The sequence below is a fragment of the Notechis scutatus genome, chromosome 7 (genome assembly GCF_049901735.1).
Source record: "Notechis scutatus isolate UNSWTSFEM ecotype Mainland chromosome 7, rNotScu1.2, whole genome shotgun sequence".
Classification (NCBI taxonomy): Eukaryota; Metazoa; Chordata; class Lepidosauria; order Squamata; family Elapidae; genus Notechis; species Notechis scutatus.
In genome coordinates, this window is record NC_142015.1 from 2765115 (window position 1) to 2792350 (window position 27236).

At 41.8% G+C, this 27236-nt stretch overlaps 1 protein-coding gene across 1 annotated transcript; it reads left to right on the plus strand.

Annotated features, from left to right (window-relative positions):
• IKBKB (inhibitor of nuclear factor kappa B kinase subunit beta) lies at positions 1 to 26855 on the plus strand. Its single transcript, XM_087969905.1, has 21 exons — positions 1 to 385; positions 2441 to 2535; positions 3884 to 4001; positions 7544 to 7613; positions 8233 to 8321; positions 9516 to 9605; positions 10722 to 10846; positions 12272 to 12379; positions 12478 to 12607; positions 13582 to 13776; positions 14786 to 14900; positions 15884 to 16007; positions 17079 to 17230; positions 17769 to 17830; positions 18708 to 18817; positions 20001 to 20050; positions 20859 to 20958; positions 21121 to 21268; positions 22166 to 22293; positions 25528 to 25618; positions 26169 to 26855. The coding sequence occupies exons 1-21, from the start codon at positions 251 to 253 to the stop codon at positions 26235 to 26237; spliced, it is 2304 nt and encodes a 767-aa protein (XP_087826031.1). The 5' UTR covers positions 1 to 250; the 3' UTR covers positions 26238 to 26855.
• Positions 26856 to 27236: the final 381 nt, after the last annotated feature.

Genomic DNA, 27236 nt, shown 5'->3' on the forward strand with positions numbered 1-27236 from the left:
AGCCAGGGCGCTGCAGGCAGCCCGGAGCCTCCGCGGGCCTTCCCTCAGCTGCAGCGCGACCCTACTCGGCGGCCTCTCCGCCTCCTCCGGAGCTGCTCCTTTAAGACCCGGCCTCCTCTGCCACCGCCCTCTTTCCTCCTCACGACGCGGAAGTGGCCGCTGCCGGGCCTAGCGAGGTTGCTGCTGCTGCTGCTGAGGCGGCGACGACTTCACCTCAGGCAGCTCTCGCCGGCTTCCTCCGGGCCCAGCCATGCCGCCGCCTCCTCCTGCTCCTTCTCCTTCGCCGCCGGCGCCTCTGCAGCCCATGAGCAGCTGCGGCCCGTGGGAGATGCGCGAGCGGCTGGGCACCGGCGGCTTCGGCAACGTCCTCCGCTGGCAGCACAAGGTGAGCGGGCCTCTCTCGCGCGCGCCTCTGACAGGAATTGGCGGGAAAAGGCTGGAGGGGGGAGGGTGTGGGCCTGGCGCGCGCCTGACAGGAATTGGCGGGAAAAGGCCGGAGGGGGAGAGGGGGGGCCTTCGCCCGCGGGAGGCCGCGGCGCCCCCGAGCCACCGCGAGGCTCCTCCCCCGCCCCTCCTTTCCAGACCGCCCCTCACCCCAAAGGAGAGAAGGCAGAGAAGGGGGGGCTGTGGGTTGTGGGGCGGGGCGGGGGTGAGGATCCCGCCTTTCCCAGCTTTTCTTTTTCCCCCCTGGTAGACCTGCCTCTTCCTCTTCCTTACTTGTGGATGTGGGGTTTCCTTCCTTTCCTCCGCCTCTGAGAGGAAATAAACTGTTTTTAAAATCAGGCAGATTAAAATAGAACACACACACAAACACACACACAGAAAGAGATTTTTAAATCTCATCTATCTCATCTATTTATATCATCTATCTGTCTATCATGATCATCTATCATCCATCCATTATCATCTATATCTTATCATCCATCTATATCACCTATCTGTATCATCTACCTATATCATTATCATCCATCCATCTATATCATCTATATCTATCTTATCTATGTCTATCATTCTCTCTATCCTATGTCTGTGTGCCCATCTGTCTGTCTATCTGTATATCTCATCTATATATCTATCTCATATATGTATATGTATCTCATCTATCTGTATATCTGTATGTATATCTGTATATCTCATCTATATCTATCTCATATATGTATATGTATCTCATCTGTATGTATGTATATCTCTATATGTATATCTATATCTCAACTACCTATCTAATCTATCAGTCATCTATATATCATCTCTCTTATCTATCAATCATCTAATTTATCTAAGCTATCAATCATTTGTCTATCTTATCTATCATCTCTCATCTCTGATTCTTATCTATATCTCTGTCTATCCATTCATCTTGTATTATGTATATCTATTACCTATCAACCGATCATCTATCCATCTGTCATCCATCAGCTCTCTCTCTATATATATCTATAGATAGAGACAGACAAGACACAGAGGGAGTCTGTATATATTATATATAACATGATATATATATGACACATAAAAGTAGCTTTATGGATCTGAGGCCCTCTGTGGTTTTGTTTTCCAGCAGCCTTTCCTGCAGTACTTTATTTTCTGGATGATTTATGTGCAACTTTCTCAATAGAAGAGAATATTTGTAGCTCAGGACCCCACAACCTGCTTTCTTCCTTCAGTCTGGAGATGGGCTTTATTAGTTAAACTAATAAATAGGTTGCTCATTTTCCAAAGACACTGAGCATCTCGCAAATAATAAACAGAAAATGGAAATAGAGGGGGGGAAAGTGAAGGAGAAAGTGGAAGTGAGCAGAGGACATGGCAGAAATTAGAAACACAAGTCTATTGAAAAATCACACCTCCTTTGCAAGAACAATGTAAGAACATTATTCAGACAAGCACAAATGCATTGCGGCAATCCAGAATGCCAGAAAAAGGAAATAGACTATCTATACATCATATTCAACTTTAGCAAAAAAAAATGCCTGACAACTGAACTCACTACACATAGCCAACACAAGCTATGAAAAGATACATATCAAAAAAATCAGAAATAAGACGATTGCGGCTGTGCAGCATCATCTTGGCACCCAAACCAGCCAAAGCTTCCAAAACATCTTAAGTAAACTGGAAAAAAACAACCCAGAAATAAAAATAGGAGTTATCTACAATATGACATTTAAGGACTGTAACAGCCACTACAATAGGACAGAGAAGATTAGCAGAGCACATCCATGAATGCAAACTAGCAGTCAAAAACAGATTTAAAAACCCCTTAACTTCACAAGGAACAGACTTAAAGATAATTTCCACTTGCAAACTGGAAGCATCCTAAGCCAAGCTAAATAGAAAAATGGTAGAAAATTCCTGGAAGCCCTGGCACTCAAACAGGTTAGCCATCATCAGGTCCATAGAGCTAAACAAAAATAGCTCCCCAAAATAAAACCTCTTTTTATAGGAAACCGGAGAGCAAATTGCAATCAAACAGTGTCGTCAGGAACTGAGCCCCCGTAACAGAGAAAGATGGTGTTTGGAAATACAGATCATGAAACGGTGAGTAATACTATAAAACACAGCTTCCCACAAACATTGTGAAAAATAGTCATTTGATTTAGCAATTATCATGAAGATTATAATCCTGCTGCATAAGTATTTATTTAGCCATGTCAGATGCCAAATGGTATGGTTAACATGAGCCGAAGTCTGGAGCCTCCTTGTTGCGTCACTTGAAAAAGAATTCTCTTAAAATCTAACCTTTGAGATATATGTAAAGTATTAAATATATCTATGTATCAGTTCAAGAGGAACATTTTTCTGAGCTGGCCAGGTCCCTACATGAATCCTTGGCGATCATAAAATAACAAGTGAGCTCAGGATCATCAAAAGCTGGTGTGCCAAAATAAAATAGAATATTCCGTAGGTCAAGAAATTAATCATATGTCAGACAGAAATACATACAGCATCATTCCAAGTATGTTTATTCTGAAGTAAATTCCCATTTTTATATATTAAAAAAAGTGATTGGAGGGTTGCCTGAGTATCAATCTGTTTGAAGTTGGGTCCCTTCATGCTTGTCTTTGGAAAATCTTTTTTTTTTCTTATTTATCTTTAGATTGTGAATAAAGTACAGTGTGAAGTCTTGCTGCTTATTGTGTGGTGACATTTAATAACTAATTCTGCAGTATTTCTTTTTCAAAATGATAGTATCTTTAATATACATGTATTTCTGTATAAATAGTATCATTTATTGCTCATTCATGTTTTGGTAATTCAGTTTAAATTATTTTAATCTTGCAATGTATAATGTGCAGAGGGTGATGTGGTGGCCTAGAGGTGGAGCTCTCACCTCACAATCAGGAGGCTCTGAGTTCAATCCTTGGTAGAGACAGATATTTCTCTCTCTCTGGACACATTGAGAATATATCTGCTGAACAAAACTCCACATTGGCGACAGGAAAGGCATCTGGCCATTAAAACACTCTTCTGGCTCCATTCAGTTGCGCAGATTCCACCCCGCAAAGGATTACAGGGTCATTAAATGAAAATGATGAATGTATGGTGTGCAGAGTCGTATTTTATGTATATATTGAATTTCCTTAGGAATACATGAAAATGAAAGTATAACAACTAGCTTAAAATATTCTCTTTAATCTGTATGAAAACAGAAAAGATTTGGAATAAGAGTGCTGCTTGCATAGGCTAAGGATGTGAGCAGAGGGTTAAAATAATAAAGAGCATGCTCTTGAATGTGTCCCAGAATTCTTTGCAAAGTTACAGCATCCAAGTATTCTGTGTTAGCCGCTTAACGTACAGACATTCAATAAAGCCATTGCTTTAAAGTTGAGCGTCAGGTTTTCCCAAGCTTTTGTGTATTCTCTGTGTGTCCTTTTGTTTCTCCTAGTCTAAATCACCCCAATGTGGTGGCTGCCCGAGATGTTCCAGAAGGGATGCAAAATGTTGCCCCCAATGACTTGCCGGTGCTGGCTATGGAATATTGCCAAGGAGGAGATCTTAGAAGGGTGAGTCTTTTGGCACCTATGTTGTCACATGTCAGAAAGAAATGAAAATATTTCTTCGAGCAGAGATCTCCAACCTTTGCAACTTTGAGACTTGTGGACTTCAACGCCAGCATTTCTCAGCCAGCTTGGAGTTCTGAGAGTTGAAGTCCACAAGTCTTGATTTGCCAAGGTTGGAGATTCCTGCTCTAGAGTACAATTAGGGCAGTGGTGGTATTCAGCCGGTTCTGACCAGTTCTGGGGAACTGGTAGCGGAAATTTTGAGTAGTTTGGAGAACCGGCAAGTGCCACCTCTGACTGGCCCCGCCAACCCCATCTCTTCTCTGCCTCCCACTGAGTCCCAGCTGATCGGCTGGGTCTTCTTTTGTTGCCCTGCACAGGAGAACAGAGCTGGAAAGCAGGTTAGTAGGGTGGGGAGGGAATGGGATTTTGCAGTAATCTTCCCCTGCAATGCCCACCACACCATGCCCACCAAGCCATGCCCACAGAACCATTAATAAACATTGTTGAATCCCACCACTGAGTTATAAGGTCTTGGCCTGAAACTCTGGAGTGGGTCTAAAATGATGTTTCTCAACCTTGACAGCTTGTAAGGTCTTTGTAAGAAAAAGAGGTAGACATATTCCATGTTGGCTTCTTCCTAGCGCAATGGTTTTGTGCAAAAGGGAAATTAAATTATCAGTAATGGTTAAATACCTTTTTTTTAAAAAAAAAATCCCTTCTAATTCTTTATAAGTTGAGATATACAGGGCCAATCTAATGAAATCAGTCTGAAAACTGGTAGTGGTTTGAAGAGGTTAAAATCAATTTCATCGTTGGGCATAGCTTTGAACTTTTTTTGTAGTTGTTGGTTTGGCTATTTTTAAAATGAAAGCAAGCATCAAAGAATGGGTAACTTTCTGTCTTGGTAAGCAAAACTTTAGCAAAGCAGAATTTTCATGGATCTGAGAAAGCCCTTTTCCAGTTCCAGCTTCATACTTTTCTTAATAATTCAGTTTCACTTCACTTTTTATGTGACTCAGACAAAGGATTTAATCAGGATGGAAAAGTAAACATTAAAAGGTAGAAAGAAGAAACAAATGAAATTGAGAAGATGGTGTTGACTACAGACATGCTCTTCCTTTTGCAAGTGAAGAATGAGATTCTGGGGGAAAATAATCTCTATTTGTCAGGTTAGAACTGGAATATCATTAGGTGTGCCAGCATTTAGACCAACAATCTGACAATAGTGTGCAGTAGGTCAGTCACAATGTTCCTCCCCAACTGTAAATAAATTTAGTATATCTCATGTTATACGTTGGCTGTGTTGCAGGAATTTGGAAGATTAATTATGCCACACCATTTTGCCCCTCTAAAGTGGAAAATAAATACTGTGAGAAATGTAAAATGTTTCAGTATTTTATTTCTATGGAGATTATCTCATCTCTCAGAAACTTGGAGGATTCATCTTTCCAATGAGTGAACTGCTCAATCCTTACAACTTTTCCTGTGGAGGCTTTTGTACATCCTGTTCCCTTATAGGAAAAAATAATAAACCCTTTATAATAGATAATGTTCTAATCTGCAAAACATAATGACCAGAGATTGAAGGGTGACGAATGTTTAAAAAAAACAACAACCTTTCATCCTTCTTTAATAAGAAGGGTTGTGGAAAGTGTTACAGATTTCCAGTTGTAAGAGAAATCCATATTTGCTTCATTAAAGCAGGAACTAAACTTCAGTTGTTGCAAAATGTGTCTTCTGTATGGCAGCGGCCCCAACCTTTGGGACACCAGGTGTTCTGAAACTAGACCTTCCCAAGATCGGGATGAAGCAGACTCCTCATCCCGATAAAGCCCCTTTTATTTAGGTTAAAGGGAATTCCCCTCCAGCAAAGTCCGGCAAACAGTCTTTCATGAGATTTCACAACTACAGACTTTTATCAGGCTTGGAGAGTTGCCAGGCCGATATCTTACAAATGCCACACTGTAGCAGAAATTACTTGGCAAGAAGTCAGGAACAGATCTTCACTCTAACAAATTGAACTAATTGTCTCCTGCAAACATCACTCCCCTTTTGCTCCTCTTTATTCCCTATGGGAGGAGCCACTCACCATCCACCTGTGCCCTTGTTCCCGAGTCAACCCTTGTTCCTTAGCTGTTCCCTTCTTCTGGCAGTTCTGTGCATGCACACGTTGAGAACAGGCTCCAGCTGTTCTTCTGCCCCACTGATCTCCGTCTCCAAAGGCAGCTGATTACTGTCAGAGGGCCCTGGCCCCATCTCTGCCTCCGATGCAGAGCACTCATCAGAGCCTTCCCCAGACTCCGGGACTGGCCCATGTTCCTCCCCAACCTCCTCACTGTCCATGTCTGCCACCAGCTCCACTGGCTGCTGTCAGGCCACAACACCAGGGACCGGTTCCATGGAGAAAGGTTTTTCCTCGGACCGGAGAGGGTCTGGTTTTGCGTGATCCCTGCATCCCGCGGATGGGGCTTTGCTTATCTGCATGACCCAGTTGCTGGTCCATGGAGGGGGGGGTTGGGGACCCCTTGCTGTATGGCCCTCGTTTCCTACTTTTACAGATAACCCTTGACTTGCAACCATTTGTTTAACCACTGCTCGAAGTTATGACGGTGCTGAAAAAAGTGAACTTACCATTACAGGTCAAATGATCACAATTTGGGCACTTGGCAACATGTGGGTGTATTTATGATCTGGGATCATGGGATTGCAGTTTGCAACCTTCCCAGCCAAGCCTGATAAACACAGTCTATGGGAGAAGCCAGTTTTGCGTAACAACCACATGATTTGCTTACCAACCATGGGGGAAAAAGGGTCATAAAATCAGGCGTGGATCACTTAATGAACTCATCCCTTAGCGACAGAAGCCTCAGTCCCAATTGTGGTTGTAAGTCAGGGAGGTCCTGTTGTGTCATCACAGTTCCATACACATTGCTAACTGCTAGACTGGTGACATCAAAATCTCTCCCTCTAGAATGTTTCTTTGTAAAGTCTGTTCTACCCCGTTCTTCTCTGGGATCCAATACTTATTTTACCTTCTAAGATATATATGATTTTAGGTATAGAAGATCACAAATATATCCTGCTTTGAGAATCTGCACGGTGTAGAAGAGCTTGTACTGCAAGCTTGATATACCCAAAGTTGTTTTTCCAAAGGCAACTGCATTTTAAAGCAGGGTGTCCAACCTTGGCAACTTTAAGACTTGTGGATTTCAACTCCCAGAATTTCTCAGCCAGCTTTGCTGGCTGAGAAATTCTGGGAGTTGAAATCCACAAGTCTTAAAGTTGCCAAGGTTGGACACCCCTGCTTTAAAGCACCTTTGAGACAACCATGGCCTGGATGATTGAGAATCTCTGTGGACATTTCGACTTGATATAGCTCTGAAAGTCAGTTCTGAAAGTGTCATTTGTTAACTGACAGTCTCCCCTTGTAGAACTAAGTGGTAGATTCATGGAAAACAAAACAAAATTACTTGGCTATACCACAAAATGCAAAACTCATATAAAAGATAAATTATTTTCTCATTCTTCCTTATAATCCACAGCATCTGAACCAGTTTGAGAATTGCTGTGGCTTGCGTGAGAAAGAAATTCTCATTTTATTATCAGATATTGGTAAGTATAGGATATTGTGCGCCAAATCTAAAGATAAGGAACCCCAAGAAGTGGATTAAGGATAGCAGAGTGGAGCTGAAACGGTTCCAAGTCTGGCCGTATTCCAGTAAAGGCCTACCAGATGAACCTATGGAAGCAGCCAAGGGCATTAAGAGTGCTGTATTTATTACAATTACTTTTATGCTGTCAGTTCAGCACAATCAGTTTAGCGAATTTGAAATCTGTTTTTGTCCCTGCGTTTTGTTCCTCCTTTTCAGTTTATTCTTAAAGGCAAAATGCTCATTCTAAGCCATGTGGGTATATATTAAACTAATAACATAGATTCCGTGCAGGAAAAATGAGATTTTTAAAAATAGACTAGGACAATCATTTGACCAGGATGATCTATTGTCTCCTGCCCATAGGTCCTGGAATCATGCTTCTCCACAGCCATCTTTTCCCAAACCTAGGCATATTCAGATTCCTTAGTGTCTCCATGTAAGGCATAGTTTCCGTTCCTCTGACCAACCTGACTGTCCTTTTCTGAACCTGTTTCAGTTTGTCTGAAAACGCAGTGGAGTGTTTGTTTAATATGATGGACTTGGTGGATTGTGATTTTTTTTCCCCCTCTCGATATTAGCTTCAGCCCTGCGTTACCTTCATGAAAACAGAATCATTCACAGAGACCTGAAACCAGAGAACATAGTTTTGCAACAAGGTGAAGAGAGGGTGAGTAGGATTCCTCTGGTACGTTTCCTCATTCGTCATCAAGTGCAGGAAGTAAGACATAGTTCTTCTCTGTCAAATGTGTGCCATAGAGGGAGAAGGCTGGGAATGGCTTTCATTCACTCTCAGAGATTTGACCTCTCATATTTAGTAAAAAAAGAGAGAAGGAAATAGATTTCCCAGTCAAGGTTGCTGGCTGGGGAATTTGGGAGTTGAAGTTCACGCCTCTCTGGATGGCGTAAACTATATTTTCGGGGCTGCTTTCTTTGAGTTGTGTACAAAGGATTTAGGAGCCCTTTTCCTCTTACTCAATTCTTGGCTTGTTGCACAGTGTGCTTTGAATTACGCGTAGTGTTTTATGGTGAGGTACTGGATGATACACTGGATGGAGAGCTTGCTTTTGTCAACTAAAAAGAGACTCCTTTGGTCTTTTTAGCTGCCAGGAAAAAGGAGTAGGGGAAAACAGTGCATTCCTTAAGTGCCTAGATAATCACCCTGGCAGCCCAAAGTTGTCGGAGAGCAAGAATATTACCGGAGAGCATGATCGATGACTCTTGGCTATGGATGTGTCCCATTGGAGGATATACACCCAGTGGGTGGGGGGAAGACCAGGGTCAAGGGGGAAATGAATGGTGTATTTTAGTATCGGCTGCATCCAGCTAACACCAACATGGCCACTCCCAATAAATCAATTTTATTATTTCTGAGAGATGCAGCTAGAGACTTATGATTTGAATGGGAGTGGATTTGTTGGAGCCCTGACAGCTGTTCAGCTTTAGTAGGCAAGCTGTTTTTTTGTGGATCTTTTTTTCCAATTTCAGCCATGCCGGGCATCACTTCTGCAGCCCGCTTTCCTGTAGCAAGAAAGGGCTAGGATTTTAGACAAATCTATAATCTTGCCAGAGGCATTTAATTGTATCTTTCCAGGGAGTGATGGTTTTAAATACAGTTATATTTATACAAGATATTCAGTCTAATGTATTGAATAATGAACAATAGTACAATAGTTTGAGTTTATTCTGAACTATAAAACATGGTTTACAAATCTTATTAGCTAATTTTACATAACATGTTTAATAATCCAGAGATGTAATTAATAGTTGTCTGGATGGCGTGAACCCAGACAATAAATTGAATCTCTCTCTTTCCCAGCATTCTTAGCATTCTCACATATGTCATCATTGTGTTTTTCTTTAGTTAATACATAAGATCATTGACTTGGGCTATGCCAAAGAGCTGGATCAAGGCAGTCTTTGCACATCCTTTGTTGGGACTTTGCAGTATCTGGTAAGCATTCTTTTAGAGTAAGCAGTGGGGCTTTCAGAATTGTACAATGATATATTGTACATATTAAGAACATAAGGTAAAAGAACCATGGTGGCGCAGTGGTTAGAATATGGTACTGCAGGCTACTTCTGCTGACTGCCAGGAGTTCAATTTGATTCTGACCGATTCAAGGTTGACTCAGCTTTCCATCCTTCCGAGGTCGGTCAAATGAGGACCCAGATTGTTGGGGGCAACATGCTGACTCTGTAAACCACTTAGAGAGGGCTATAAAGCACTGTGAAGCGGTATATAAATCTAAGTGCTATTGCTAAAGATAAAGGAGTCCCTAGTCATTGCCGTCTGTAGAGGGCACTGCTCATCCCCATTTCAAGGCCATTGAGCTAGAGCTGTCCAAAGATATTTCTCCGGTCATATGGCCAGCATGAGGTCAAGAAACATTGTTGGTATCTATTTATCTACTTGCATTGGCGTGCTTTTGAACTAGGTAGGCAGGAGCTGAGGTGAGGATGGGAGCTCATCCTGTCTCGTGGCGCTCAGGTCTCGAACCAGGGCTGCAGGCTTTCCAGCCAACAAGCCCAATGGTTTAACTACTGAGCCACCACACTGCCCAAAAGAACATAAGCATATTGAATTTGAGATGAACAGGTTGCCAGGATGATATTGTGAGAAAGCATTTCAATTAGGACATGTAAATGTTCGTCTTCCTGACAGAGACCAGTGTAATTTTTCCTTGGATACAGTACTGTATGGTCTGTAGTAATTTTATTTGTCTCTTATAGGTAATAAAATGAACAGAGCTCTCCCAACTCTACCTCCTCTTCCTCTATAGATTTATCATTTTTCAAATTCATTTTAGTGCAATAAACTTCACTTCATGAAGTTTATAGTAAATTCTGTGACTGATGTGTCAAAAATTATTTCCTTTTGTGAGTTCTCACCCATCCATTGTTCTTACAAGAGTCGGGCTTTATTGGGGGAAGGAGAAGGAAGTGATGGTCTCAAGTGTTCTCCCTTTTAAAGAAGATTTCGGTGGATAGAGGAATGTACCCTAATTTAAAATAAGTCCTATTATATGGGATTGCATTGGTAGCCGGCTTTGTCTTCTTACTGTTCTAGGCTCCAGAGCTGCTAGAACAACAGAAATACACGGTCACAGTGGATTACTGGAGCTTTGGTACACTGGCTTTTGAGTGCATAACTGGTTTCCGGCCTTTCCTTCCCAGCTCGCAACCAGTACAATGGTAATTCAGACATCTTGTAACTTGGAATAGCTGTTACAGGTAGCCCCGGATCTACGATCAGTTGCTTCAGGGCCATTTTAAATTATGAGGGATCAAAAATGGGTGTTTTACAGCCCGTAAAGCACTTCTGGCTGTTGTGAAATGTCATGCCACACACACACACACACACACACACACACACACACAGACCATCGTAACAGCGTTTTGGACACTCGGCAACTGACTCAACTGATGGCAGTGTCCCAGGGTTGTGTGCAGAGGGGGTGCTCAGCAGGTTCTGACCAGTTCTGGAGAACCGATAATGGAAATTTTGAGTAGTTTGGAGAACCGGCCAATCCCACCTCTTGCTGGCCCCGCCCCCATTTATTCTCTGCCTCCCAAGTCCCAGCTGATTGGCTGGGTCTCCTTTGGTTGCCCTGCACAGGAGAATGGAGCTGGAAAGCAGGTTAGTGGGGTGGGGACGGAATGGAGATTTTACAGTAACCTTTCCCTGCCAGACCCACCAAGCCACAACCACTAAGCCACACCACACCCACCAAGCCACGCCCACAGAACCAGTAGTAAAAAAAATTGAATCCCACCACTGGTCGTATGGCAATGATTTGTGATGTGCTTTGCCAGTTTCTGACAAAAAGACCTATTAACAACTGCCACCAAAGATTTAAAATTGGGTCCAGTCATACAGGTTCCTCGACTTACGAACATCACTTGTGACTGGAAACTACACCCTGATTGCGGTGATAAGTTGAGGACTGCCTGTGTAAGTAAGAGAGTGGTATGGTACAGTGGTTAAAGTGCTGGATTAAAGTTGGGTTGAAACCTGGCTACTTGGATTACTTTGGCTCAGTGGCTCCTTTTGAGCCTAGCTGTTACACAGACTGGCTGTCCTGCAAAGAAATTGGAGGTGGGAATGTTACATACTTGCTCTTGCAGGAAAAAGTAAGATATAAATGGTGTTTTGAAAACCTTTGAACACCCAACTCTTTTCCCACACCTTGATTTGGGGTTGCTGCGGAGCCTTCTGTAGGTCATTTCTTCTTTGTTTTGGTTGTTTCCTTCCAAGTGTCTCTGATTGGTATTTTTTTATTCTAGCTCTTAAATTATAAGCTGCCCAGAATCATTTGCAGTTTGTTTGTTTATTCATGTCAGAAGCATCATGATTAAAATAAAGCATATTATATGATGTAAAATTTAAAATATAAAATACAAGATTGAAATGTGTACGAGTTAAATAGATCTTGCCCAGAAACTAGCAATATGCTTAACGACCGATGTAAATAGCCATTGAGATGTTGACATCTGACAGAATAGATTCAAATTCATAGAAGCTTTTTGACACAATAAATTTCTTAGCTTTTATGAAAGGAGCCGACTGAATGCTGGGCTGAAATCCCTTAACGTACAGACCTCCCTGTATTCTCTTAGGCATGCAAGAGTCCGACAGAAGAGTGAGCTGGATATTGTTGTTTTTGAAGATTTGTCTGGAGAAGTGAAATTTTCTAACAAACTGCCCTATCCTAACAATCTAAATAGGTAAGGAGTTATATGAAGATCAAAGAAATCAATCCCCTTACCCCTCAGCCTCTTCAGTAGTGATCTTCCTTCCCACTTTTACTATTTCGCATTCGTAGTGTTTTGGCTGATAGACTGGAGAAATGGCTCCAGCTGATGCTGAAATGGCACCCACGCCAGAGAGGAACTCATCCCACGTATGGCACCAATGGCTGTTTCAAGGCTTTGGATGATATCCTGAATGTAAAGGTAGGTTCTGCCCAGGTGAAAGAAGACGGGTGACATTTAGGAAGGGGTGTGATAACAGTACACACTGGAACAGTTTTGAAAGACTCGGTGATTTAATGTGTTTTATTGGCCATCCTACTTTTGGCATATTGTTTCGTAAATAGAAATGAATGATTACACATTGTGGAGCACTGATAGAGTATAATGCAGTTACATTATACAAATAATAGAACGCTGTCTGGGTGGTTTAGATTGCAAAATTTAAAAGGACCTTAGTCTGGGATTATGGACATTGTACTTCACAAATATCTACAATTGGGAAAGGAGAACATTTTTTTATTTAAAAATGTCAGTTACTGTTTAAAGTCTTAAAACAGTACAGTGTTGGAATATGTGTCCGAAGTATATTTAGATAAAAAATAGAACAAGGAAATGTTATTTTCATTCAATTGAGCCAGGTTTTTAAAGGATGTTTTTGACTCCTGATTATTGATGTGATTACAGGTTGTTCATAACTTATAACAGTTCATTTAGTGACCATTCAAAGTTACAATGGCACTGAAAAAAGTGACTTATGACTGCATTTCACACTTATGACCATTGCAACATCTGTAGTCCTGTGATCAAAATTCAGATGCTTGGCAACTGACTCACATTTATGACAATTGCAGTGTCCCAGGGTCATTGTGATCCCCTTTTGAACCTTTTGACAAGCAAAAACAACGGGGAAGCCAGATTATTTAACAACCCAGTTACTATGTTAACAACTGCAGTGATTCACTTAACCCCCGTGTCAAGAAGGGCCATAAAATGGGGCAAAATTCATTTAACAACTGTCTTGCTTAGCAACATACATCTTGGGCTCAATTGTGGTCATAAGTCAAGGATAACCTGTGAGCCTCAACTGACAAGAACAGGGAAAGAACTTTTAGCAACAGCCTCTGTTGCTTTGTTTGTTTGCATTTCTGTTGCTTTATGGGTATTTCTTTTTCCAGCTGATTCATATCCTAAACATGGTAACGGGTTCAACGCACGTGTACCCTCTAGCAGAGGGAGAGACTTTGCAGAGCATCAAGGTTAAGATCGAGGCAGACACTGGTATTCCAGAGCAGGACCAAGAATTATTACAGGAAGGAGGATTAGTATTATTTCCTGAGAAACTTGATGTTCAATATCTGGCTGACATAAAGGTGAGTCTGTGATATTTTCACTAAGTGGCACTCGGGGTGCTATGGATGATGCCGAGATACTTTCAGCTATCATTTCTTCTAATTAAAAGCCTGTAATTAGTAGGTGGTCCTATTCATCAAGCTAAATCATTTTCTCAATTTCTTAATCCATTTTCTGAAGCGGAAAAGAGAGTATTCTTATTCTAGCGCAGTTGGTTAGTGATAAAACAGCCTTGCTGTAATTTAACGAATTTAATTTAGAATTCTGTGCCCTTAGGCTAATCAGTTGGCCCAGTGAAGGGAAAATTGTTATAAAAGGCTGTTGTATAAAACCCTAACCCTAATATCAGCTCTACTGAGGCATGCTTCTGAACCACACATCAGCTAAAAGAAAGCATACTAGCAAAGCCAATGTACCATACAATTCTGCCTTTTAAAAGTATTGATATTTAAAGCTGGGGAAGAGTTTGCTGGGGAGAGATTCCTCTAAAAGAAATACTTGGAAATTATCAATAATTTTCAGCTGCTTGAAATAGCAAAATTGGGGTGGAAGATGACTACTGAATAAATTATCTGTGCCCTCCTTGATTCTCATCTTGGATGTGATCAGGGAAACTTTTCATTGATACCAAGTTACATCTGTCAAGTTTTGAAGTGCGCTTTTGCTGTTGCAACCATTATTGCTTCTCAGTTTGCCGGTGGGAAGGGAAAGAGGAGACATCAAGAAGGTAGCTGTGAGAACCAAGGACACTTTGGCAGGCGTTTGCCAGAGCCAAAGACTTTTTCTCATAACAATACGAGACTCAATTAGACAATGTGACCTGTTCTAATAAAGGGAGAATATAATTATGTGGGTTTGCATGGGAATTAATTATATCTGGTTTTGCCCTCATCAGTGCTGAAATGATGTGCTCAATAAAGTTTTGCACGAAGAGATTGGATCGTCTCGGCTGTGCTTGCTTTGGTTGGGTTCATCAGTCAGAAAGTTGACAACAACATTCAAATGAAATGGCTTTTTTTTTTCTTCCAGCTTAATGACACCACAGCTGCTGATGTCAACATTTTCTTCCTGTTTGATGACCGAAAAGTAGCCTATGAATCTCAGATCTCTCCACGGCCCCATCCAGAAAGCATCAACTACATTCGTAAGAATCTGGGATGGGAAGAAACTTTCTTATTTTTTTGCATGAGAGGCTCCAGAAAAGAGCCTTTGTAGCTAGATTATATAGCTATAGGTGATCCTTGACTTAGAATCATAATTGAACCCAAAATTTCTTCTTACTGTACCCCTTCAGTGGGAAGGTCACAGCGTTCAGTGCACTTTGGCATTTAATCGCGATGGCCATATGACCATGGAAGCATCTTTGGCCAACGCTGGCTCCCTCAGTTAGGAAGCGAACATGAGCACCGCTTCCTTCAGTCAGACACAACTGGGCAGTGGAAACCTTGGACCTTTTCAAATAGTACTAGAGCCTTCGCAATTCCAATTGCTGCACTGAGCTGTATGCCAGTGGGCAAGTCGGGTGAAATCTGCGTTGTAGTAGAGGTATTCTCAATTGAGGCTTTGGTTAGATAGAATTTGACACAATATCCGGTTAATTAGGAGACCTAAACCTCTAAAATATCAAAGGTCTCTTCCTAGGAACTAGCATGAGCTTGTTCACCAGCTCTTGATTCTTTTTAGGTCTGCCAATCCCTATCTCCATCTGGTCATTCTTAGCGATGATATTGTCAACTCATAAAATGTCCCTATGGTCTTTTTAGAGTTGCCAACAGAAAGGGAGGAGGGAGCAGTGGGCAGCTTGCATTCCATAAATGTTTTCAAAGATAGTAACTAGGTGACTGAAATTTCTGTTGTGCAAAATTCTAACTGGAGAGCATGATTGATGACTCTGGGCTATGGAGGTGTCCCATTGGAGAATATGAATTACGATATACCCAGGGGGTGGAGGGAAAACCAGCCTCAAGGGTGACAATGAACGATGTGCCTCAGAGTCCGCTACACCCAGGCAGTGCCGGCATGTTTACTCCTAATAAATCTTCTTTAAGTTTTGGAAGTTCGGCTTGAGACTCATGATTTAAATGGAGGGTAACTGCCGGAGCCCTGACAGATATCTTTTTTCCTTAGTTCAAGACCCCAAAAGGAGCCTCAGCTTCTTGCAGTTGCGCAAAGTGTGGGGTCAGGTGTGGCATGCAATCCGAAGTCTGAACGAGGACTTCAACCAGCTTCAGAAGGGACAACGAGCAGCAATGTATGTATCCCGGCGGCCTTCGTAAGGAAAGGGGCTCTCCTGAACTCTGCACTCTCCTATATCTGACCCCCCCCCCATTCCTTATCCACTGTGCCGTCTTAAAAACTTGGGCTGCATAAGTCAGGGGTCCCCAACTCCTGGGCCGTGGCCCACTGCCAGACTTTGAGCGGTTCAGAACCGGGCTGTGGAAGTGGCGGGCGAGTGCATCCCGACTTGCGCGAGTAGTGGGCAAGCGTGCATTTACACAAGCGGCAGTTGCATGTGCCTGCAACTCGTGCAAATGGAGCTTAACACGCACGTGTGCCTACCACTGGCGTTAGAACTATTCCACCCCCACTGCATTACATCTTACTTATAGTTTGAATGTCTCTAATAATAATAATAACGACAACAACAATACCCCGGACTTAACAGTTGTCAATAAGAAAGACAAAAAATTCTGGATAGTGGGTGTGGCAGTGTCTGGAAACAGCAGAATAGAAGAGAAAGAACTGGAGAAGATAACAAAATGCAAAGACCTACAAATAGAAATAGAACGACTATGGTAAAGGCAAGCAAGGGTAGTTCCAATAGTCATATTGGGTGCAGTCCCAAAACAACTGGAGCACACACACCCTTGAACACCATCATTGGCATTGACAAATTTGCCATCGGTCAATTTCAGAAGGCAGCTTTACTTGGAACAGCTTCCATCCTGGGGCGATCTCTGTAACACCATCAAGCATCCAGATTTGCCCATCCCAGGTCCTTGGAGAGGACTCGATAGGAAGACAAAAGTGCCAAACCCAGTCTGAACATTGGCTGACTATGTAGATCAGGGGTGTCCAACCGTGGCACTTTAAGACTTGTGGACTTCAACTCCCAGAATTCCTCAGCCAGCTTTGCTGGCTGAGGAATTCTGGGAGTTGAAGTCCACAAGTCTTAAAGTGGCCACGGTTGGACACCCCTGATGTAAATAATGATACTAATAATATTAATACTAATAATACTAATAATTCCTCCCTCCCCCAGTGCAGGGCAGAGTGTTAAGTCTCTGCAGAGGGTGACTCTCTTTCTCTCCCCCCTTCGTAGGCGGAACCTGCTGCGGCACAACAGCACCCTTTCCAAGATGAAGAATGCGATGGCCTCGCTATCCCAGCAGCTGAAGGCAAAGCTGGACTTCTTCAGAACCAGCATCCAGATCGATCTGGAGAAATACAACGAGCAAATTGAATTTGGAATCAGTGAGTTTTATTCTCTCTGATAAGACGTGAGCAGCGTTCAGGAGGTTCTTTTCCCTAGTTCTGATTTATTTCGGGGATGATGATGATGATGCAACAAGAAGCAGCATGAGCTGGGTTAGGATGTCTGTCTGTCTGTCTGTCTGTCTATCATGGTTATTTCTGATGGGATTGGAAGTTAGAAGAAGCTGTTCTTGCCAAAAAAAGCAAGTTTCGAGGGTGGGGGGAAGCCTCTTAGAATTTGCATCCTGGACCTACTGTATAGCACGTGCAAAATCTACAGTACATTTTGAATGGTATTTCTACTGGTTTGATTCTTTTCTAAACCCAAGCTATCTTCTCATGTGCAAATGTCTAGCTGGGCACATGATCTCAGATTGCCTAAATGAAACCAATGTATTTCCCAGCAGGGTATCGGCATTTTATTATACCTAATGAAAAAAAAAGCTCAAATAGTCAAAATTAACAACCTATTTAGAAACGGGGCACTTGTTCCTTTTTAAATCAAACCAAAAATCATAACGGGGTTTTCCTTTGACAGCCTCTGAGAAACTGCTACTTGCTTGGAAGGAGATGGAACAGACTGTTGAGCTTTGTGGAAGAGTAAGTTGTGATTTACTTAAAATTAGATTTGATAGAATAAATATTTTCCCCTGCTCTTGTATGGACTGGCTGAGGCCTCTAAAGGAAGAACCCTGGTTTGTTGAACACGTCAGGATGAGTGGACCTGCATGTAACATTAATGAACAAACCACAATATTGCTTAGTTCTGTGTGTGAACCGTGTCATTGCTCCGTACAAGAGTTCTGTACTCATTTCTGTGCTTCTGTGGCAAATAGGCTAAGACAGAGAAACAGCTTTAACCAAAGCTGCCTAGCGGATTGTAATGTTCACAATGACATTTGATTCTGGAGCTTATTGGCTCTCTGGTAGTCTGCTACATCAACCCCACTGTTGGTGTTCTCGTTCAGAATTTGTAAGTGGCAAGTATTACTATCCCTCAAAAGCTTTAAACATGTTAAATTGATTTATGCACGGAGCCATCTTTTACTGCAATGTATCAGTGAAGATCTTTTTAAAACTCTACTTAGGTTAGAGTTTGGTTTTAGAACCTAAGAAGGATGATTTTTCCTCTAAATTTTTATCTAGAGATAAACATTAACTCAAACAAAATTTAGGCTAATATGGTACTAACTTTCGGCAAGTTGGGTGGATTCCCCTACAAGTGGGGTTCATTGCAGCATGTCAGGTCAAACTAAGAGGCTGTTGAATAATTTGTGACTCCACCAAATTGTGGATATTTAGCCAAGGTCATAGCATATTGGCTGAACCAGCCATTTGATACTCAGACCAGATAATTCTGGATCTAAAAAGAAGTGGCTACCAGCTGATTAAATTATCGTTAGAAGCATGTGACACACTAAGGCCAAGCATCTTTTTCTGCTGTTCCTTCTTTGAACCCTTTCTTTGCCTCTGAAAGGAGGAAGATGTGGAGCAGCTGGTGAAGAAGACAATGGCCCTGCAGACCGACATTGTGGAGCTGCAGAGAATCCCACAGGGCCGAAAACAAGGAAGTTCTTTGGATGATCTGTAAGTTGTGGCCTTCATGGTCCTCCTTGCCTAGCAGGCACAATCAGCTTAAAAGAACGATCTCTTCCAATATCCATTCATTCCAAGCAGCAAAAAAAATAGCCTTTCTTTCATCATTCTGTATAATTAATAAGTCGTGTTCATATAATATACCTGATTCAGCTGTTCCCTTAAGGCAAATATTTCTTTAGCCTATGATTATAAGGGCCCTCGTCAGGTTGCCATCTAAGATGATATATCCTACCCACCACAAAAATGGTCAGGGAGGAGAAGAGTAAGAGAAGATATGTATACATTTGCTCAAGGTGACAAACATGTCCAACACCGCTTCTTCCTTCTCCTATTTTCCCCACAGCATCCATCCTGTGAGGTGAGCTGAAAGGGACTAGCCCACACGTTATATAGATCTGCAATGGCCTTACGATGATTAAAGTCACCGTGGATAAAAGTTAGGACTGAAACATGAGTATGAAGATGGAATCCCAAAGCACCATTGCTTTCGCGGGATTTTTATAGCAACTTTGTTCTGTGTTGGCCACTAGATCACACAATAATCCTTTATTAACCTTTTTGTTTCTGTTCATTAGGGAAGTGAATTAAATTTGCAACCCCAAGTTGATTTTGGCTAAAAACTGACTCCCATCCTGCTGACTAGAGTTAGAAACAATATCTGTTGCACCCTAGTTAATGTATTTTCTGAACAGAACAGTAGGAAGTGTTGGGATACCTAAAGCTCATTGCAACTGATGTGCAGCACTTAAAGGGGACTGTAGATCTACTGTAACTGATTTGAGTTGTTTTGTGCACTTTCTCAAATTTGCTTTTATGGATTACCAAACTTGTATTTTCTCAAGTTTGTTTTTTCCAAAGACCATCTGTTCACCTGGTCTGTTTCTAAGTTGCCCAGGTTTTCCCCCCTGCTTCCTATAGACAGACTGAATCCATGCATTTCATTCAGCCATAATATAGTTTTGCTCTGTGTACCTCCCCCCTGTGCTTATGTGTTAATATAATGAAAAACAGCCAGTTGTAGTTCATTTAATCCATCACGATTAAATGAAGTCCTAGAGCAAAATGGGAATTAACTATAGAAAAATAAAGGACTTCTTTTTTCTACCTATTTTCACAGAAACTTGAAAAACCATGTTTGAAATCTTTATTCTTCAATTTTTATTTTTAATAGGGAGAGCCAGGCAAGAGACTTGTATCGGAAATTGAGAGAAAAACCAAGAGGTAATTTTTTTTGTACAGCATTGTAATCTTGCTCCATATTTTATTCCAGAGACCACTTTATAAAACCAGAGAGAAATAATCCAGATGCAGTGTTAAATCTTCTGTCATTTTACACATTCCAAGCTCCCCCCCTTCAAATTCTTAATCTGGATTTTATTTCACAAAACATAAAGTACTACTGTTATCCTAGGCAGCCAATTTGACATAACTCACTTCATTTTTGTGAAAAGGATGATACAAATCTGGATTTTTTTCACACTTTCACCAAAATAAAACTATTTTCTAAATAGTTTTAGAAAATACAAGTGAATTGTCCTGTAGTAAGACATGTCACAAAACGTGTAATTATTAAAAAAGTAAAAAAGTAGTTTGATGCAAACAGGAGCCTTCCCTCAGAGTTAGATGACATGTGAGTAATAATACAAAATGTACAAATTTTACGCGCGTGCACACACACACACACACACACACACTTGAACTCAAAAGAGGAGGAGTGTGGAAGTTGTTTTAAGCAGCTACAGACAAGTTGTCCATTTGCATGCTCCACAAATTGCTTCTTAGAATAAAAAACACAGCATCATCAAACTACTGAACTTGACTTTGATTGTATGTTGTATTTATTTCCTTTTCTGTGGCAACCCAAGACTTATGCTTGGGCATTCTTGAAGCAGGTGGACCCAAAGCATTGAAAGCTACCAGGGTAGCTCTCCAGCACTCCAGCAATGGCAGACCTTAGCAACGTCTCTTTTATCTCTTGTCTTGTCCAAAAGAGTTCATCGTCTTTTGCACGCTTCTCATTGTTCTCCAGATCAAAGGACTAATGGGGACAGCCAAGAAGTAGTACGGTTGCTCCTACAGGCAATCCAGACATTTGAAAAGAAGATCCGGCTCCTTTATGTTCAGCTCAGGTAAGACTCCCAAAATTGAGTGGGCTGGGAATTGGGAATATTGGTACAGCAGGGTGGAGGGTGGGGGGATACTGTCAGTAGACAGAGAGCTAAAAGTAACCGTAACATCCTGGCCTCCTGGAGTGCAGCTGCTAACAGGTGACTTGATTGTCATTTTTGCAGTAATACAGTGGTCTGCAAGCAGAAGGCCCTGGAACTGTTTCCTAAGGTGGATGAGGTGATGACTCTTATGCACGAAGATGAGAAAACAGTTGTCCGGCTTCAGGAAAAACGACAGAAAGAGCTCTGGAACCTCCTGAAAATTGCATGTGTGAGTAAAATCTCATGACAGGTAATCCTTGCCTTACAACCATTTGTTCAGTGATCCAAAGGTGCTTTTCCAAGAGGCAACTGGACTTTCCAGAAAGTCCAGTTGCCTCTTGAAAAAGCACCTTTGGGACCACCATGACCTGGCTGACTTGAGAAACTGAATAGACATTCGTTCAGTAACCATTCAAAGGTATAACAGCACTGAAAACTAGCAATGGCACTTAGACTTCTATACCACTTCACGGTGCTTTTACAGCCCTCTCTAAGCGGTTTACAGAGTCAGCCTCTTTCCCCCAATAATCTGGGTCCTCATTTTTCCCACCTTGGAAGAATGGAAGGCTGAGTCAATCTTGAGCTGGTCAGGATCGAACTGCTGGCAGTGAACATTGAGTTAGCCTGCAGTTCTAGAACTGCATTCTAACCACTGCGCCACCATGGCAAAAAGTGACTTATGGCAGTTCTTCACACCACCATTGCAGCATCGCCATGGTCATTTGATCAGAATTCGGATGCTTGGAATCTGGTTGATATTGATAAAAGTTGTAGTGTCCCAGGGTTATGTGATTGCCTTCTGGCATGCAAAGTCAAGCGGGAAGCCAGATTCACTTAACAACAGTGTTACTTAATAATCGCAGGGATCCACTTAATAACCGTGGCAAGAAAGGTCATAGAATGAGGCAAAACTCACATATCTTGCCTAGCAATAGAAATTTTGGGCCCAATTCTGATCATTAGACAAGGACAGCCTGTATCTAAATCTGATGGAAAATGCTCAAATTCCGCAACATTGGCAAAGAAGCAATTAAGAAGCGCCCTGTTGATTTAAGGCATCCTATTAGCGTACCCAATTTCCAGTTTGCAAGCAAAAACACCTTTTTTTTTCTTTCCTCTCCTGCAGAGCAAAGTCCGTGGGCCGGTCAGTGGAAGTCCAGATAGTATCAACATATCGCGTCCTAATAACCCTGGTCAGCTGACACTCCAGGTTACAACTCCACAGAATCATTCGGTGGATTCTGGGGTTAAAAGGTAAGGGTGAAAATAGTTAGCTTCCAAATGGGAATATCTGGCCCTGCAGTTGGTCAAGTTGAAGCAGATCTGATATTTAGCTACATCATTTCAACTTCAACTGTTTCCATTAATCTTTGAGAAAAAGATCTTTGGTATCATATTCCAAATTGGGTCTTTTTTGAGTTGAACTTTACGTAGTTTCATGGTAATGGTTTAGAAATAGTTTCCATTGCTGCCTTCTGGGATTTATTTATTTCCTTCCTTCCTTCCTTCCTTCCTTCCTTCCTTCCTTCCTTCCTTCCTTCCTTCCTTCCTTCCTTCCTTCCTTCCTTCCTTCCTTCCTTCCTTCCTTCCTTCCTTCCTTTCTCCCTTCCCTTCCTTCCTCCCTCCCTCTCTCCCTCTTTCTTTCTCTTTCTCTCTCTCTCTCTCTCTCTCTCTCTCTCTCTCTCTCTCTCTCTCTCTCTCTCTCTCTCTCTCTCTTTCTCCAGTTTACCTTGAAATTGGCCTTCTGTCCAAAAACTCACCTAATCCAGTCTCGTTCTTCTTTTTGAGATTAGCCAAGGTCAACCAGGGGCTGCCACCTGACTTCCAGAGTTACTGCATGGAGAAACAGGCATCTGTTCTGTTTTGCATTAAGATCCAGGGTCCTTTTGACTTGAAGCTCCAATCAAAAGCGGTCGATCTTGTTTGCAGAGGGGGGACAAGTCACAGGGAGGGGTGATGTGGTCCCGCTCAGCAGTGCAGGATCCTGTCATGCCATACAGAAATATCTCAGCCTTTAATGCTTCCTAAAGGAGATAAGAGCCTTCCTTAGCACATTATTCAGTTATACCTATCACAAATGAAGGCAAATACACATGTCCCAGGATCATGTTGCAAGATCCATCTGGGTCAGTCACCGGGACCAGAGTTTACTCTTCTGAGCTTTCAGATTCTTGTTGCCCATCTTTAGGGAGCTTCTCCCTATTGGAATATGTGCTTCGGGATCTTCTACCTTCTTCGTTTTTATACGGTGCTTTTCTGTTGGTTGATTGGCGTGTTGATGGCCGGTGACTGGCTGTTTTTCCTTGTGCCACCAAGTCCTTGTCTCCTAAGTAATTGATCAGCTGGTGGTAAATCAGCCCTCCTGTTGACTGACAAGGGGCTCCTTTCCCAGGCTTCAATCATTTCCCTGGCTATCTTTGTCCCTGCTTGGCCAACAATCTGAATAGCTATGAAATTGAGGTTAGATTTTCTGTCTGCCTTTATAAAGGAGAAATGAAAACATATTTGACTGGGAAGCGCTACTGCTTGTCCCTTTTCAATCTCACATATTACCATTATTCCCTTTTAGTACGAAATATGCTTTTGCTGTTAACATCTGCTGATGCCATTGTCTGTTGGCCCAAAACCAACTGCAGCAGCTCATTTTCAGCTCCTGTCTAGAACCTGCTTACTTTAAAATGTTTGTCTCCAAGTTCTGATACAGAGGACAGGACAGTCCCATTTTGGCACACAGTCCATTCAATGCACTTTGCTCTCTCTCTCTCACACACACACACCCACACACCCACCCCGCCCTCAAAATAGAAGCAGCTGTTGGAAACCACGCTGCCAGATACGTAGCAGGGCAGCATTGCTGAAATACTTTCAGTTCATAAGGAAACTTATCTTTCCCTTTTTTGAAAGAGATAACAGGCGCTTTTGAATGAGTAACGTGACGCGGGACACGATGAATTGGATTGATATTTAATATTGTGATTTATATTTAGAGATCAGCCGAGAGCTCTAAAAGCAAACTTGTGTGCTTCAATTCAGCATGTTTATTAGCTCGAAAACATATTTAAATGTCCATATTTCCTTATAGCTTCTGTGTGGCCATTGATTATAGATTCACGCTACCAACAGGTTCTTTGAGGCATAAGAATTATATACTCATTTAAGAGGGGAAAGCTAGTGAACCATACGTAAAGGGTAAAAACAGAAACGCTGCAGAAACAGTTTACAAAGGGAATACTTTAGTCTCATTATGGGTACATTAGGCCCAAAAACTTGTTTCACCGTTTCTACAAAACAGGAGTGAATGACTGGTTCCCAATATTTTATGTATATTATTTTTTATATTCTGCCAGAGAAAACTGTAGTACATCTTAGTTTACCGACCATTTGTTCAGTCACTGTTCAAAGTTAGAACGGTGCTGAAAAAAAATAACTATGGCCCACTTAGGTTCTTTGTTGCTTCCTTTAGTCACGTGATCGCCATTAGTATGTATTGTCCTGTGCTTGACCTGTTTTTTTTCTCTCCCTCCCACCCCAGATTAGAAAGATAGGAGAGAAAGGGATTGCAAGAGAGCAAGCTGTCTGCTTTTGGATGGGTTTGCTTTGTGCCAGCAGCAAAGGAGAGGTTGCCTAGAACAGGGGTCTCCAACCTTGGCCGCTTTAAGACTTGGGGACTTCAACTCCCAGAATTCCTTTGCTGGATGAACAGGTTACTCTCTTAAAAATCACTCTTCAATCTCAGTTCTGGCACCCTTGGTCTCTCTCCCCAAGGAGAAAGATTGGGAAGACACATTATGTCAACATCTTACAACAGTCTCTTGAAAACTCTCTCTCCAATCTCTCTGCTCTGTTGCGAGGGGGTAGGGGGGAAGGAGAAAACAAAAGCAATTTGCTGTTTCTGTAGGCATTCTCTTCTTTGCCTGATATTTTCTTGCTGCCTGAACAGGTTACTCTCTTAAAAATCACTCTTCAATCTCAGTTCTGGCACCCTTGGTCACCCTGAGCAGAGAAATTGGAGAGAAAGAGATTTGAAGAGAACCAACTGCTTGTGCAGTGTTACCTGCAGCTCCCAACCCTAGACTGCTATGTGATTGCGTTGCTTTTCATGTTCAATAAAACCACTTTGGTTTGTTGGTGGAAGAATTGCCAGGCCCAATTAGGTTTGATAAGCAAAAACTACCTATAATGGAAATTGGCAGAATCTCAAATATATCTATTAATTCAGGAGCTTTACACTTATTTCCTCGAAGACTATTTAAGAACATAGTGGATTGTCCTTTGAAACGTTTTGCATTTAGGGGGAAAAAAATCAGTATTGTGCAAAATAAGTACCATTTTAATTGGGCTAGTACAAACTTCTTAAAGAGATGAAAAGTTTGCTCACTCCTGACAAAAGCAAGCAGTGAGCTAGGAGGGCGGCCGCTCTTCGTACCCAACATTTTGCCTGTGAAATGTCTTTATAAAGCTTCCTTTTTATAATTTTTGTCTCTCAAGTGAGGATCTTCTGGTGGAAACTCACAGCCTCTGCAGTCAGCTGGAGAATGTCATGGTTGATACAATGAAGGATCAAGAGCACAGCTTTATGGTAAGTTCTCTAGCAGATGGGTGATGGGTTAGGAGAATAGTAGTAAGAGCCACTCTCACTTTTCAGCCAACTAATTATAGGGAACACTGCTTAGATCTGCAAGGATCTCCAACCTTAAGCAAGTTTAAGACTTGTGGGCTTCAACTCCCAGAATTCCTGAGGTAACATGACTGGAGGAGGAATTCTGGGAGTTGAAGGCCACAAGTCTTAAAGCTGTCAACTTTGAACACCCCTGGCTTAGAGAGAGAGAGAAGAAAAATTAAAAAGAGGAGGGGGAGAATTTACTTAATTCACGTTATCTATTGGTCTGTCTCAGGTCTGAGCATTTTACAGCATGGAGGCCACCTCTGGCCCACGGGCTATTCCAGTCTAGCCTGGGGTAGCAGGCATTGTCATCATGGGTGGGGTTGGGTGGGTGGTCAGTAGGCCATCAGCCCTCCCCAAACAGTCCTGGTTTCTCACGTGGGCAAATGAATTGTCCAGCTCTGGTCTATATATGTTAACCAATGCAGGGTATGTTAATAGGAACATGCATTCTCTTTATATTTAGACTTTGGACTGGAGTTGGCTGGAACTTCCAGCAGAAGAAAGAAAAAGACTAGAACAAACTCAGATGTGAATATAACCTTAATTCAATCACATAATAATTAACTTTCCATCATGTTGATGACCTGATCTGTGTGTAAGTGATATTCTTGGTAAGAAATCTGTACCTGCAGCCTACTGGGTGACCCTAAGTGTTGTATTTGAGTCTTACTCAACTGTAATATAAACTATGGTTTTCTGTACGGTTTTCATTGTTCATGTGGTAGTGGCTGTTTTCCATACGACTGCTTAATTGCAGACACTGAAAACAGTTGGCATACATTTGGTTACACGGATGTACATAAGAGAAAAATATTTCCATTTCCAGCAAGGAAAGACTTTGGAGCGCTCTCAATACGAGTCTTCCACGTATGATTTTGTTCTGTTAATATTGCTGTGAAAATATTTGTGGGACAGAAGCTGCATTGATTTCCATGAGAGCTGGGAACTTCATGATGCAGGGATACGGGCCAACACACCAGTCTCTCTACCTGCAGTCTTTCCTCCTGAAGTCATTGGAAAGTTTGAATGGCATTTGCATAGAACACGGCCAGCGTCTAGTTTTGCAGCTTCCTCAATGGACTTTGATATCAACACTTTTTTGAGAGAAGTAAAAATCTCATCAAAGAAATAAAGAGATATTGAAGCCTTATTTTGGTTATTGTAAGTGGTAAATTTACCACTCTTCTTCAAGTGTGCATGAGCAAAAGGTTTTGGTCCCCTCTAACCAGGTTTTGTGTTATGATTAAAAAAACTGAAAGCAGTGCAATATCTAGGATTGGAGGAACCACCAATATTCCACGGTTCAATTATTCCCAGTGGGGTTTTTTTTCCTAAAAAGAGGAATAAGTGGATATATTAAGCTTACCTTTTAAAATTCATGATTAAAAGATAACACTCTGTGCCTTAAAGTCTTGCCTGAATCTTTTCCCAAGCCAAATGTCTAAGAGATCAGTTTTTTAAAAAATTAACTGTACTCCAACTGCAAAAAAAAGAATGTTGTTTTTTTACAGGCCAGATGGAAAAATATGTA

What these genes read in the sequence shown, in the direction of transcription:
- IKBKB (XM_087969905.1), top strand. Translation starts at nt 251, where the DNA reads ATGCCGCCGCCTCCTCCTGCTCCTTCTCCTTCGCCGCCGGCGCCTCTG. An exon ending in AGAAAGCATCAACTACATTC is followed by an intron (nt 14,901 to 15,883) that starts GTAAGAATCTGG and finishes TTTTTTCCTTAG; the next exon opens with TTCAAGACCCCAAAAGGAGC. An exon ending in ACCTCCTGAAAATTGCATGT is followed by an intron (nt 21,269 to 22,165) that starts GTGAGTAAAATC and finishes CCTCTCCTGCAG; the next exon opens with AGCAAAGTCCGTGGGCCGGT.